This window comes from Mycetomoellerius zeteki, unplaced genomic scaffold (assembly GCF_001594055.1).
Source record: "Mycetomoellerius zeteki isolate Tzet28-1 unplaced genomic scaffold, Tzet1.0 scaffold222, whole genome shotgun sequence".
NCBI lineage: Eukaryota > Metazoa > Arthropoda > Insecta > Hymenoptera > Formicidae > Mycetomoellerius > Mycetomoellerius zeteki.
Genome location: NW_017257195.1, coordinates 207,050 through 220,788, shown reverse-complemented (window position 1 = coordinate 220,788; position 13,739 = coordinate 207,050). Strand labels below are relative to the sequence as shown.

The window sequence follows — 13,739 nt, the reverse complement described above, 5'->3', positions numbered from 1 at the left end:
AAAATAAAGAGATAACATTTATTATGCGTTGCATAGACATATTTTCGCTTTATTTATGATTGATATTTCACAACAATAACAATGTTCCGCACTACCGCATCACGAGGTTGGTCATAATAATAATACTTAAGAAAAAAAATAATAGCTATTTTCAAATTAAAGTAAGTCACGAGGGTATACTTTCGTTCTTTTACCGCAGTTTCATCTAAGCTCAATCAATGGAAGGCTATGAAGAAGACGATGACACTCATTTCTGCATCAAGTGTAATTTGACAATTCATGGGCTCGACAATTATGTGCAGCATCGTCGATCAGGCTGCCGACCATCGGATGCTAAAATCGAGATGGTTCACGAGCCACCTTCGACGCCGACAACGGTGTCCTATCCCGAATGTCTAAACGCAGACGCATTCTTCAGCTCGTTAGAATTACAGAGTAACACCCGACAACGAGCGACAACTTTACTGGATAACAGAAAATTCAAGAAAGATGACAAAAGAAAGAAAGACCAGAAAGGTCAGGTGGATGGTGATGAGCCCGGCACGAAGGATAAACTTCACAGCATGTTACCCGCGGTCAGCGATCTGGACGAACCGCCCGATCTGTGCATCCAGTCCCTCAAGCCGACAACCCTCGAACGAAAGAGGCACGAGAATCAGCAGAGTTGGTTAGATGACACCATTCTCGCTGACCTTTCTTTGGGGAATAGCGCGAACAAGAAGCTGGCGAGATACGACTTCGAGTACGATGACTCCGAAGACGATATCCTGGAGGGGGAATTGGGGGAAGATTCCTATTCGGATTCAGATGACGGCGAAAATCCACGGGAAGGTCCACCGCGAGATCACACTGGTGGAAAGTGGAAGCCCGGACTGGACGATTTGCCGCAGGACACGCCGCATATGCATGAGGAGGATGCAGCAGAGCCCGACAATGATCATCAGGAACATCCCCCGCCAACATATACTGGCGGTAAATGGCGACCCGCGGAGACATCACAAGTAAGAAGAAAAAAAAGATTTAAGATCCAGAAGCACATGAATAATTTTGTATATAAATTGTAATTTTTGTTTTGAAAAGTAGTACTTAAGCATGTAAATAGCAATTGCCTCAGGAGATTATTCTAAATGAAACAATGAAAAAATAACGCAGATTAAATCAAATCAATGCGCAAATTTTTATAATTCATATTCGATTCATTCTGCAAACCATTCTGTGTATCAGCATGAATTTGATATGCAATGTGATTCCACGAGCGTACATGACCTCGCGCGAGCTATGACGATTTGTTGGACAAAGAGACATCGACCATTACAGAAGGTCGAGGAATACGAAAGCAAGGACACATCCGGACAGCCGCCGCCAGGATACACGCGAGGGAAATGGGTACCGGGTGCACGAACGGATATCGAGTCGGGATATTGGTGCAATCCTTGCGGCAGGAAGCTCGCATCGCGATTGGTTTACAACAGGCATCTGCTCTCTGATTTGCACGCCAGGAGGAGCATTAGAGAACTTGACGGTGGAGCTCTCCATCTACGGCGCGGAATAAATTCGCACGCAAGAGTGTCCAGAAGAGTGTCCACTCGTAAAAAGATTTCGGTAATAATGATCTCTTTAACTTATTAACGTATGATTAAAACCAACATCTTTACTATTAGCTTATTTAAGTAAATCTTGCTAAAGCAGATATGTACAAGTTTAGCTCGGAGTTAAAATGTAAGATTGTGTCGACGCAAAAAAATTCAATGTGGGTCGGATTTCAGGGACTGTAAAATATTGATATGATCTGAGCGATATGATCTGAGCGACGTGTATCAACACTTTACAGTCCTCGAAATCTTACCAGTATTGAATGTTTTTGCATCGACGATCTTGCGTTTCGTCTTCGGAGCTAAAGTTAGACATGTCTATTGCTAGAAAGAGAAATAAAGAGTAATTATTGTAGTTCCTATTAATTAATTATATTAGTTGACATTTACAACTATATTTTTGTTTTATTATATTTCTTTATTAAAAAAAAATTCTAAAATTAATTTAAAAAATCTCTGATAAAAATTGCGATTAAAAGAGAAAAAAATCTGTGTACGTCTTTATACATATTATACTTAAAAAGATTTAAGAAAAGTATTTAAGGGGTTACACTACCCAGGCGCACTGAAAAATGAACGTTTTTTTGGGAATTTTTTTCTTGGAAACTATTCAATGGATCATGGAAAATGAAATTTGAGGCTTTATTATACATGTTTTGAGGTATAAAAAAAATTTTTATTATAACTTTTGATACAAAATGGCGTCTTGGCAAGTGGTAAACGGAACATGTGTTTTTTCCGAGGAGCGAATCTGCGTACATCATAACATTCTCCGAACAGCACCTAGAGCAAAAAAAAAATTTGTCGTTAATCTACATCAGTTTTGCTAGGGAAGTACCCACGATTATACATTTTTATCGAAAATTTGCAAATTGGCGTCAGTTTGAACTTTTTTTTTCATTTTTTCGCTAAAAATAGACTTTAAATTGTTAATAACAATTTTAATTATTTATCAATCTTAAAAAGCGTGTGTACTTCCCTAGCAAAACTGATGTAGATTAACGACAAATTTTTTTTTTGCTCTAGGTGCTGTTCGGAGAATGTTATGATGTACGCAGATTCGCTCCTCGGAAAAAACACATGTTCCGTTTACCACTTGCCAAGACGCCATTTTGTATCAAAAGTTATAATAAAAATTTTTTTTATACCTCAAAACATGTATAATAAAGCCTCAAATTTCATTTTCCATGATCCATTGAATAGTTTCCAAGAAAAAAATTCCCAAAAAAAACGTTCATTTTTCAGTGCGCCTGGGTAGTATAACCCCTTAAGAAAATTCTGTCTGATTTTTTATGAGCTGATACTCTGTGTTTCAAAAATATCTCACGATGTTAAATCTTAGAAATCAGATTGAAACGGAAACATATTTCAAATGTAAATAACAATGGCAGCCCTCCGGATAGAATTTTTTTTAATCTCTAATACAAACTGTCGAGTTACGTTACGTTGTGTTATCAGAGGACGAAGGAAGAGCCCGAGCAAAAGAAAGTTAAGAAAGGTCTGCGTCAAAGGGAGAAGGAGAGAATTCTCTGCGAGATGTGCCGCACGCGCGTGAGGAGGCCTCAAATGGGTAAACATTTGCTTTCCCATTACCATTGCCGTGTGTCAGGTGTCCTCGTGAATCCACGCAATCCAAGCGTACGCCGTTTCCTTCTGGAGCACATAGCGAACGTGGTTCGACAAAGCCCCTTCCAATGTGCTTCTTGTCGTTTTTACTGCAACACCGAGGAGACGTTTCTGCTTCATTGGCGTTCCGATCTTCACTCTAAGACCGTAGAACAGGTGAGTGGCCGCTTATTAATCGAAGCGAGATGTTAAAGATTTTTCGAATCAAGATCAGAATCGACATATCCACGTTTTCATCCATCGATTCATGTATTATGCACAATCACGCGTACGATTCTTGCACCTGCTGACGAGTCATTACTCAACGAACATTAAATAGATGAGAAACGAATAAGACGGTCTTAATTGACTCGTGCACCCGGATGTTCCATTGCGCAGAGAGATTCCTTATCATTTTTTCTTTTTCTTTCTCTTTCTCAGATCAGCGGCAGTTGCCGATGCACTCCGTGTAACTTCTGGTGCGCAGACAACGCGACAATGGAGTCTCACCTTCTAAGTACGAGTCATCGTGACGTCGTATCGATGATGAAGGGTTCCGTGCCGGTGGTAATTAGTCGTCAACGTATGTTATCCTGCTGCAGTTGTGATCGGCAATTTCAATACAACTTCCAGCTGCGGTTGCACGCCAAAGAGACTGGTCACACCGTGAGCCATACCGCGTCGGACGTGTATCAACAGCGCATGAAGTGCGATATATGCTCCCAAGTCCTCCGGTCCTTAGTCGCGCTTCAGCGTCATCAGCTGACCAGTCACATCGCCAAGGACAAAGAGAAAGGCGAGATCGCGACAGACGCGCGACCAGCGCCGTACTTCTGTTCCTTCTGTTTGATGAACTTCACTACCGCCCAAGAAGCAGTTCTGCATCGGAGAACCACTAGTCACAAGGAAGCCGTAAAAGCACGCAAAAGCGAGGCAGGTCTATTAGACACAGTGCGGGAGTGTCCTCACTGTGATCAAAAGCAGCCGAATCTCGCGGCGCATAAGAGTCATCTTCTTCTTTGTCATCCAGAGCTTTGCCATCGGTAATTTATCATTTTCTTTGGCGACAAATTATTGACATTACATGTACAGTTGCATCGATGTTGCATGTTGCTTTTGTAATTCTTTTATTTATAAAATAGTACAAAAATTATCATTTTTTTCTAGTTATATAATAGGTATATAATAGATATGTTTGAAGTATTCTAAAACATTTCTTCTTTAGCGCATTCTAAATTATATATTTTACAACTTACAATTAAATCCTGTGTAGAATTTATAATAATGGATATTATATATATAATTGCAATGGTAAGTTTTGTAATCTTTTTAGATGTCCTCGATGTGGCACGCTTTTCGCCCTGTCACAAGACGTCACTAGGCACACGCGAGAAGGTAATTGTTTGAAGAACGATGCACTGAACGCTGCTGAAACTGAAAGTAACGAGAAAGAATGGAAATGTAAGGAGTGCATCTTTTCCACGGATTCCAAAGCCGAATTCATTTTTCACGAAGCCCTGCATACCGGTGCCGTTCAAGAAACGGATAAAAAGACTTCGAGCAAATTGCCGAAATATAAGTGCCCGACTTGTGCGAAGATTTTCCCGAAACCATCACTACGAAATCACATTAGGCAGCATACTGGAGAAAAACCCTTTTCATGTATGAAGTGTTCGATCTCATTCTCGAGAAGATCGCACCTCATTATTCATCAGAGGATATGCAATACTTCGTCGAAATCTCTGGACAAAACTGGTCGTCGGCGGAACTTCATCTGTTCGCATTGCAAAGAAGGCTTCTACACAAAGTAAGTGACAATTTAATTTGTTAATTATTATTATTATTATTATTGAAATTGCATCTCATAAGTGACACATTTGTCTCAATAACTTCCGTTCCGAAACATTCGTATATAAATTACATATACATAGACGCGTTAATTTTAAATCTGAAAGCTACAAATTTGCGTTCTATTTTTAAATACACTAATAGTTGAAATATAAATTTTGTATTTTTGGTAGATAAAAATACAACAAAATACACGATTAAATTTAATAAATTTGTTTATTAAAATTGTGATATTTATTTTTATCAAAAGTTTGTAATTTACGGTTTTTCTTGAAATTTATTATTGCTAAACCGTGTTAAAATACAGAAATATTACGTTTAAGAATTCTGTAACAATTGCGGGATAAACGCTCCATGAAGTTATGGGTCGGACATGTTTTATGTCAAAAATTTATGACATTATTTGCTATGGAATATTATGCAAATTTAGCTGCAATAATAATAATTTTGTAAGAAATAGCACGTACCTATCACGTATCATTCGCAGAGGAAAAAATGTTTATTTACATCCGCATTTATAACCATATAATCGCGTTTTACTCTCATAATCACATGTTGACAACTTGGAAATGATGAAGCACATCTTATAATAAAATAATCATCTTTTTATAGTAAAATTGTTTAGATCGATCCGAATTGACGATCGAAATAAATTTACTCTTTAAAATGTTACTAGCTTCGAATTTCGACTTGCTCTCGATATGACGCGTCACACGCTATTTTTCCCGCAGCGTGACCGTTCCGTAATAAATAAAGAATAGCGTATTCGGGGGTAAAAACGCCCTCGGGCAATAAAAGCGCTCGCCGCGAGTCGGAACCGCGAAATGTTCGCGCGGTCGTAGTAAAAGTGTCCTCGCTGCATAACTATAAAACGAAGGAGCGTGGCCCAATGCGGAGGAGACCAGGCAGTGCGGATCGAAAATACGAGAGAAAAGAAGCGAGACGAACCGAGGCGTTGCGAGCTGAAAAGAGAAAAACAAACGGGTTAGAAGAAAAAGACGTACGCTCGTTGGCCCAACAACGGGTGTCATATTAACATCTCATAGTAATGTATATGAACCCGCCGGTCATTTCGCTATTTAACGGGCCTCCATTATATAGCGGTGATACACATCGTATATTTCTGCAATGCCGACATATGGGAGCGCGGTGCTTATACGCGCGTTAATATGGGATGTCATAAAATTAAAATACACAGATATCAATGAGTCGATAAGCTTTAATATTTTATCGTGCCATTTCTGACAACGTATTGAGAAACATGGTACCATGAAGTGGAACAACTTTGGTTCAGTTGGCATAACTGGCTTAAATTAAAAAAAAAAAAATGCCTATACAGTACGCTTTTTCAAAATTAGGATATAAATTTCAGAACATCTTTAAGACATTTTTAAGATATTTGTGTTCCGATTTTGATATCCGTGCTGTCTGGGCATCAAAATTTAGACCAAGTTACTTCATTTTGCGATATATAAAAAAAAATTTTGTTTTTATTGTATGTATGGATAAGGCTCCGTTTGTTTATCTTTTTCTAATTTTTAAATTTAGAAAAAGATGAAAAGTAAATTGAATTAAGATGATTTCCTAACTTTGATAAGAAAACTCTATTGTAAGAAATACTTTTTTAAGTTCTTTTAGAGTAAATTCTTAATATTATAGTTTATTGTTTTTAACGAGTACTAACAATAAGAGTCTACAAATATAGATCTACATATTCTTGTAACTGAACAGTATATATAGTAAACAAAACTAATGTTATGTTTTTCAATGGCGTACATGCTCTCTGCCAATATAATAGGCGAATAACATACGTGCGTGGCTGTCGGAGCGCGGATCATTTCACGTGTTTAACGGGCTCGTGTTACAGCGGTTATATACTCCGTGTCCCTTTAATACGCGCGCCAGGTGAACGCCTTCGCGGTCGCTCTCTAGTGGTGTTTGTGTGCCGCTCGTACGGCACACAAGTATTAAACCATCGCCCTGCTGTAGAGCGGCCGCTATAAAGCAAATGTTAACACCTCGGCTCCGCCGCCTCGGTTCTCCTCTCCGTGTCTTACCTCCGCCTCCGCCGTCTCCTCTGAGTCCTCGCCGTACACGCATTACCTTCTGTAACGGCGCCTATTCAACATCCAGCCACCGTCCTATTCTCACACCCGGCGTCCCCGAAGCCGAACGACCAGCCAGAAGTCTCGACATGCAGCCACGAACCACGAGGGTTTCGCTTAATACCACGATTCCGGCCATTCCGAGGGATTATGTTTGACCGTCGTCGTTCGGGACACCCTTTAGTACACGCTCCGTCGTTCATGTTGCTACCTTTTTCCGTTCTTCTCTTTCTTCTCCCTCATTGGTGCCGATTCATCTTCTGACAATGTTTCTGATATCATCCCGCGTTTATCGCACTTAGAAAAATTAACAAATTTTGGATTTTGTTGAGTCGCGCTATTTTGAAATCTCTTAGAATAACGTACTATGAATTATCAATTGTACCAGTTTTATTAATGTGCAATAAAAATTTTTGCACTACTACCAAAACGCCATGAAAATAATTTTATCGGAGACTATCATTTTCGTGTATAATCCGGGCGGTTTATATTCATGCGTGAATGTTCCACTGCGGAGACCGCGATTACGTCGTGGCGCGCCTTAAGAAAGTCGAAACTAGTTTTGTAAAGTTCCGACGAGTCTTCAAATTATTTAATCGACAAATTTTACGATCCTGCTCGAGCTTATCCCCCGAAAATCACTCTCTACCGAGAGGTTCTTGGTATCACCTCCGCGGCAAACTCGGCACCATCTCTATGCAGACACCCTATAATCTTCCTTAGGACTTAGCTTACTGCAGCGTGGTACGCGAGATCGACGTACCTGGAACTCGACATCTCGTTCCGAGCGAAAGGAGTTAGAAGTTCCAGCAAGCCACCTTGATTAGAACCCTCTCTACCTCTTCTTGTCGCTTCCACTTCGTCTTGTAATAGAAAAGGGCCGACCAGGAAGGAGTATATGCATCATCTCTTACGAAGGTCAGTTGGCAAGCTCGTTCGTTAGCTTCAAGATGAGGCGTGTTAGTAGAAGAATAACGCGCTGCGGCAGTAAAGGGAGAGCAAGAGGAACGCGGTGTCATAGCGCGAGAAAAAAATCTTGTACAGGCGACAACTAAGGAAGTCCTGCGACTTGACCTTTACCGTTAAGACGTACCTTACTTCTCGTCTATACGCAAGTTTCATCAGGAACTTCAGTAACATCTCTTTTGCATTTTCATTTTGTCTTCCTACATCTGAAAACTTTTTGTAATCTACGAGAGAAGATGTGCTTTGGAAAATGTCCTACAGTAATGTATCTCATGTTGTGTTATAACAAAAATGTGAATAAGTACTTGTAAAATTATTTTTTCATAAATATCGCTTCGTTACTTCGAAAGTAACACGATTAAAAAAAACATGATCTTTTTAGCTATTATCATGAATGAGTTAAGTGAACATATTCCATCATAACTTTATAAAAAAATTGTCACGACTTAAGGAGAATGGTTTTAAAAGGAATTGTCACAGTGTTGTCACAATTCAAAAAGGATGGGTTTAAAGGTTGTAAATAACAAAAATGACATCGTGTTAAAAATATATTTCTTTTGCCAATGTTATATTTGACTCAATAATTTTCTGTCAAATTGGAAAATAGTTCTTGCTCTTTTCTGAGAAACTTAATTTTTTGAGTTACTTTTGAAGCAAGGGAGTGATATTATAAATAATTCTTATAATTAATACTTTTAAATAATTGCTATAACGCTAGATTGCTTTCGCTGTGGGAAAAATTGTACATTTACTATATAAAAAAGTTACGATATCTTTGCGCTTTCTATAAACTTTTTTAAATAGCTAGATTCGAAAAAAGTGGCGAAATTTTCTCGCATGTAGATAAGGTTTTTCGTAATGTGCAAAAATATAATGCGCATAAAGTTGAAAGCACACGAGTCATATCGGTCAGGTCAGTGCTGCGGTATGTGGTGGACAAAAAAAATTGTAATGAATCGAGCGGAGATTTAGAGAGGAAGAAAATAAAGGAAGAAACCAATTACGAGAAGACGAGCTTGCACAGCGACGGATCGCGCATTAAGCGATTCCTAGAATACGCATGCATCTTACGATGTATGCGCATATTCAAGATAGTATGTCATACGTGCGAGCTACTAACTGCACGATTTATTTCCTCTCGGAGCAAGAAGTCGGAAAGGAGCAACAAGAAGATTCGAAAGGAATATACTCCCAAGACAGTTTCATATAGGTATATCGCTTGAGTTTTTATTAATATAATAAACGAAATTGCAGTAAAAGAACGCTGATCGTAACGACGACAAAATATTCTGTTGATTAGAAGAATATCACTAATTAATATTAATGAACAGTGATGAAAAAAAAGGAAATTTAATTTAAAAAAATCTAATCGAGATATACAAAAGCCAATTGCCAACTAATTGTAACAACGACAAAACATTTTGATTAAAAAGAATGTCATTAACTAATACTAATAAACAGTAGTGAAAAAAAGAAATTTAATAAGAGAAGAAATATTTATCATTGAAATATAAAAGTCGATCATGTCTCAATCGGTTTTGGCGGCGATTAAAGGCGGAATTTATCCGATTTTGGAATTGGAAGACGAAGTCTGCCATTTCACACCTCTTGCAGAGTTATTAATGCACTGCCGATCAAACTTATCCCATCTTGCGGCAGAAACGGACAAAATGGCAATCCTACTGAGTGGAAATACGCGCCAGAGTTATCGATAAAGTGTTTGCTTCGGCAACTTATCGGACGAGTTACCTAGAAGGGAAAATTAATGACGCATCAACTCAGAAATACAAGAAGTAAAGTCGTACAAAATTTTCTTATGCATGTATTTTGCAATGATTTACGATTGTATCTTCGATCGTCTTATATTAGATCCAATTTTCTTGAATTTTTCCTTGCGTTTCCTTCGAGTTAAACGGCTTTCCTTCTCGATCTAAATTTCCATTTCAACATTCAACGATTTTAACTGTTAAACGACTTAGTTGTTCATTCATATCTTCGTCCCGTTTAGCGCGAACGCGACTGCTTCGAGTAATCTAATTAACTCGCGGCGGAACGTCCAGTGCCTCGCGATCGATCGTTCGGAGTTTCTGGTCCAACGATAACGCGATATTCCCTTCCTTGTCGAGGAAGGAGGAGGGGAGGATGAAGGGGGCTCAGATTCGTTACCTGTAGAACAAGACGCGTGCTCGCGTAGCTGCTGCATGTGAGGACGACGCAGCGCAAAAGGGTGAATAGTGGGGGAGGAGGAGGGGGAGAGATATAAAAGGAGCCGGGGCGAACGTGACGATGGCGGAGTCCGCATGGTCCTCGCGGGACAGAGAAGGGTAGGGGGTGTATAGGGGGGTAGCAGAAAAGGAGCATCACGGGTGGCGAATCGTGGGGGAGAGAATCCAGAAAGAAAGAAAGAAAGAAGGTAATTACGCGCGGAGAGACAGGCAGCTCCCGCGCAACCTAACCGATCGCCTAACCGATTCTCAGAATACGCGGTCGGCTCGCGATGTATGCGCATATTCAAGATAGTATGTTACATACGCGAGCTACTGACCGTACGTTTCGTTCCTTCGTCCACCCCCGTATCCCGCCACCCTTCTATCCCGCTCGCCTCCCGTCTCCTCGGTCGGACGGGGCCCCGCAGGATCCTTCTCCCTTCTGCTCTCCTCTCGGTCCTGTCCAACCTCCGGCAACCCTCTCTTATTCACAGCCTCACGACGTGTACGCGAGATCCCCAGAGGTATTTACATATATGGACCGCGGCGTGGTACGCGCGTATCTTTTATCTCCCGTAGCAGTAATGGCGCGTCCACCTTCTTCTGGTACGTGGTTAAGTAAACATCGGCGTAGATAGGCATACTAGGTGAAATTGTTACTACCGCCGTTGACGGTGGTTTCGATACCGAGGAAGAAAAATACGATGACGGGATTGAGGGGGAGGGGTACGATGTTTTCCTTAGACGGTATAGCAAATTTGTTACTGGCGCCACCCTGCAGTGCATTTAATATGTTAAACTTCCTTTCGTGTACGTAGATTTTTTTCAGTTAATAGAAAACAGTTTCTGTTTAATCTTTAAACTGCCGGCATTTTTTCATTAAAATACTGGTTCTTTTTCCTCAAAAATTTTTTTATGAAAGTAACATACACATGACGCAAAATTTCGAAATTTTTGCAAAGCCACAAAAGTGGCTTTCCCAGCAAGGAACGTACGATCAAATATGAAAAATGTTTATTTTCTCAAAAAAAGTGTATTTGGGGGTTTTTGGTATTGCTGATTCCAATTCTGAGCATAGATTTAGGAAATTTCGAACCCTAAATGTAATATTGACAACATAAATGAATATAAACGTATAGACTCATGCAAAGAACTTTCCTTTATTTAGCATTACTCAGAGCTGACGACATAGACACGTAAAAAGTTTATAACTCCTTTTTGACTTTTCTTTTTGTTTGGTTCTTAAACTTATTTTTTGTATTTTTTTTACTTTTTTCTTATTTTATAATTTTTTACTTTTTTGTATTTTTTACTTATTTTATATATTTTTCAATACTTATATATTTTTATATATTTTGGGCAACATACACATATATATGTTTAATACAATTAGTATTTAAAATGCCACCAAAAATAGTATTTTAACCCACACTCAAGAGTCACAAAGGTGGCTTTCCCGGCAGTCTAAAGGTTAATCAAGATTTTTTGTATGAAAATAATATTATAATCTTTTGCAACCTTTTGGCATTCAAGTGTAAACTTTATAATGTATTTATAATTATGATTCTTGACTCGTTTTTAGTATATTTTAACTGATCGCACTGCATTCACCAATTTTGCAATGATTAATTACATTTCATTTTTTTATTAGCGAAGTTTTATTGGTAAATATTTAATTTATAGATCTTTTTATATAACGATTCGGTAAACAGAGCTGCAGCTTCGACTGCGTTAGTTTCCGTCAAAACGTTATCAATAAAGCGCGGTGTCGTCTTTATGGATCACCCTGTAGACATCTCGACGCATCCCACAGGACCGCTCGTGCGCGACCGTTCCGGCGAGGGGAAAGCTTATTCGAGGATCGCGTGGAAAGAGAGAGAAAGGTGGGAAGAGATCTTCGTGCGATTCTCTCTTCTCGCGCCGGAACAATGAGACGCTGTTGCGCCGCATTCGTCGCATTTAAATGCATCGACCAGACCATCTCCGCTCGTGCGCTCACGCACTGTACGTCGCAATTCGTACTTACATTAGATATAATCAAAATTTTATCGATTTTTTCATAAATTATTTATTAAATTCGAAAAAATAATTTTAAATAATATTTATTGTATATTTCTCTAAGAAACTGTTTGTTGCATCAAAATCTCACATCCAATTATTATACGATATCTATATTCTTATAGCAGAGGTGAATGTTGTATGAATTAGGTCAGAATGAGGACTTGAAACAATATCCTAATTTTTCGAACGTCTTTACATTGTTCGTCGAACCTTTTACATTGTTCGAGCAGTCAAAGTTGCGTATGTGCCATCGATGTGGTGACGACGCAGCGGAGATGGTCGCGAATTCGCGATGCGACGCGACACGACGCCACGCTATGCAACGCGATAGTGGTAGCGACGGTGGTGGTGCGTGCGTCGTATACGGGATACGGTGTGTGGCACACGCGGTAAGCACACAGCCGTATGCAGACAGTTTAGTGGTGGCCGCGCCCCGCGAGTCCAGTTGTCGCGTGAAATATTGCGATTCATAAAATAAAACAGGCCTGTGGTCGAGGACGCGTACATATAGCCGCACCGGCCGCTAACCGTCCTAGCCCTCTATCTCCCCCCCCCGTCTCCCCCGTCATCCTCTTCCTCCGTCGCCTCCTGTTCTCTTTTCGCCCTCTCTACCCTTTCTCCGTCGGGTTCTCTTCCTTCTAGCGTGGCCCTTCTCTCTACTCGACTGGTGCGACACCCCTTCCCTGCGCTCTTTTCTCTTTCTCTTTCTCTCTCTTTTTCTTCATCTCTTTCTCTCTTCGTCTGTTCGCCTCCCTTCTTCCCCGGTCCAACTGCATCGCTGTACCCCAGCTCTTTATCTTTCTTTCCGTCGCTGGATTATCCATTGGGCACAATGGGTACGAAGGCTCCTGGGGAATTGTAAAAAGAGTGCGCAATCGAAAATATTTCGGGATGGTGGGATAAAATAGCGATGGCACGTAAATTCAAAATGCCGTTTTCTCTACCGGTCGACGTTTTAGTGACGTTAAATGAAAAGAACGTTTGCATAATATAGAAATAATTAGTAGCTTATCGTCGTGTAATGCCGGTTTAATGCTGAAAACCTCTAACTTGATATAGGATTATTTTACATTATCATTAAACATCGTGATGACCAGATTGATTTATATCGTCCAGTTTTATTTCTATCCTGACTTTATTTCTGTTCTTGGACGAATTCTTGTTTACATCGGTAAAATATTTTTTAGAGATATGTTTATAAAAACTCTTCTCTCTCACTCTTATAGATTTTTATTTAAGTTATAAGTTGCATATATTGTACATAACATATATATCTTATTATTGTTTTATAAGACATGATTAGATTGGAATTACAAACGTTGAGATACAATTAATATGAGGCGCATAATCGAGAT

General features: G+C 39.6%; 1 protein-coding gene across 1 annotated transcript in view; it reads left to right on the top strand.

Annotated features, from left to right (window-relative positions):
* Window positions 1–206: 206 nt before the first annotated feature.
* Window positions 207–13,739, top strand: part of LOC108723059 (zinc finger protein 808) — a 35,291-nt gene continuing 21,758 nt past the window's right edge. Inside the window, exons 1-5 of the mRNA XM_018448530.1 lie at window positions 207–1,001; window positions 1,318–1,602; window positions 3,051–3,374; window positions 3,639–4,240; window positions 4,531–5,004. Coding sequence (XP_018304032.1) covers window positions 219–1,001; window positions 1,318–1,602; window positions 3,051–3,374; window positions 3,639–4,240; window positions 4,531–5,004 — 2,468 coding nt within the window. The 5' untranslated portion in view covers window positions 207–218. The remainder of the gene's footprint in view (window positions 1,002–1,317; window positions 1,603–3,050; window positions 3,375–3,638; window positions 4,241–4,530; window positions 5,005–13,739) is intronic.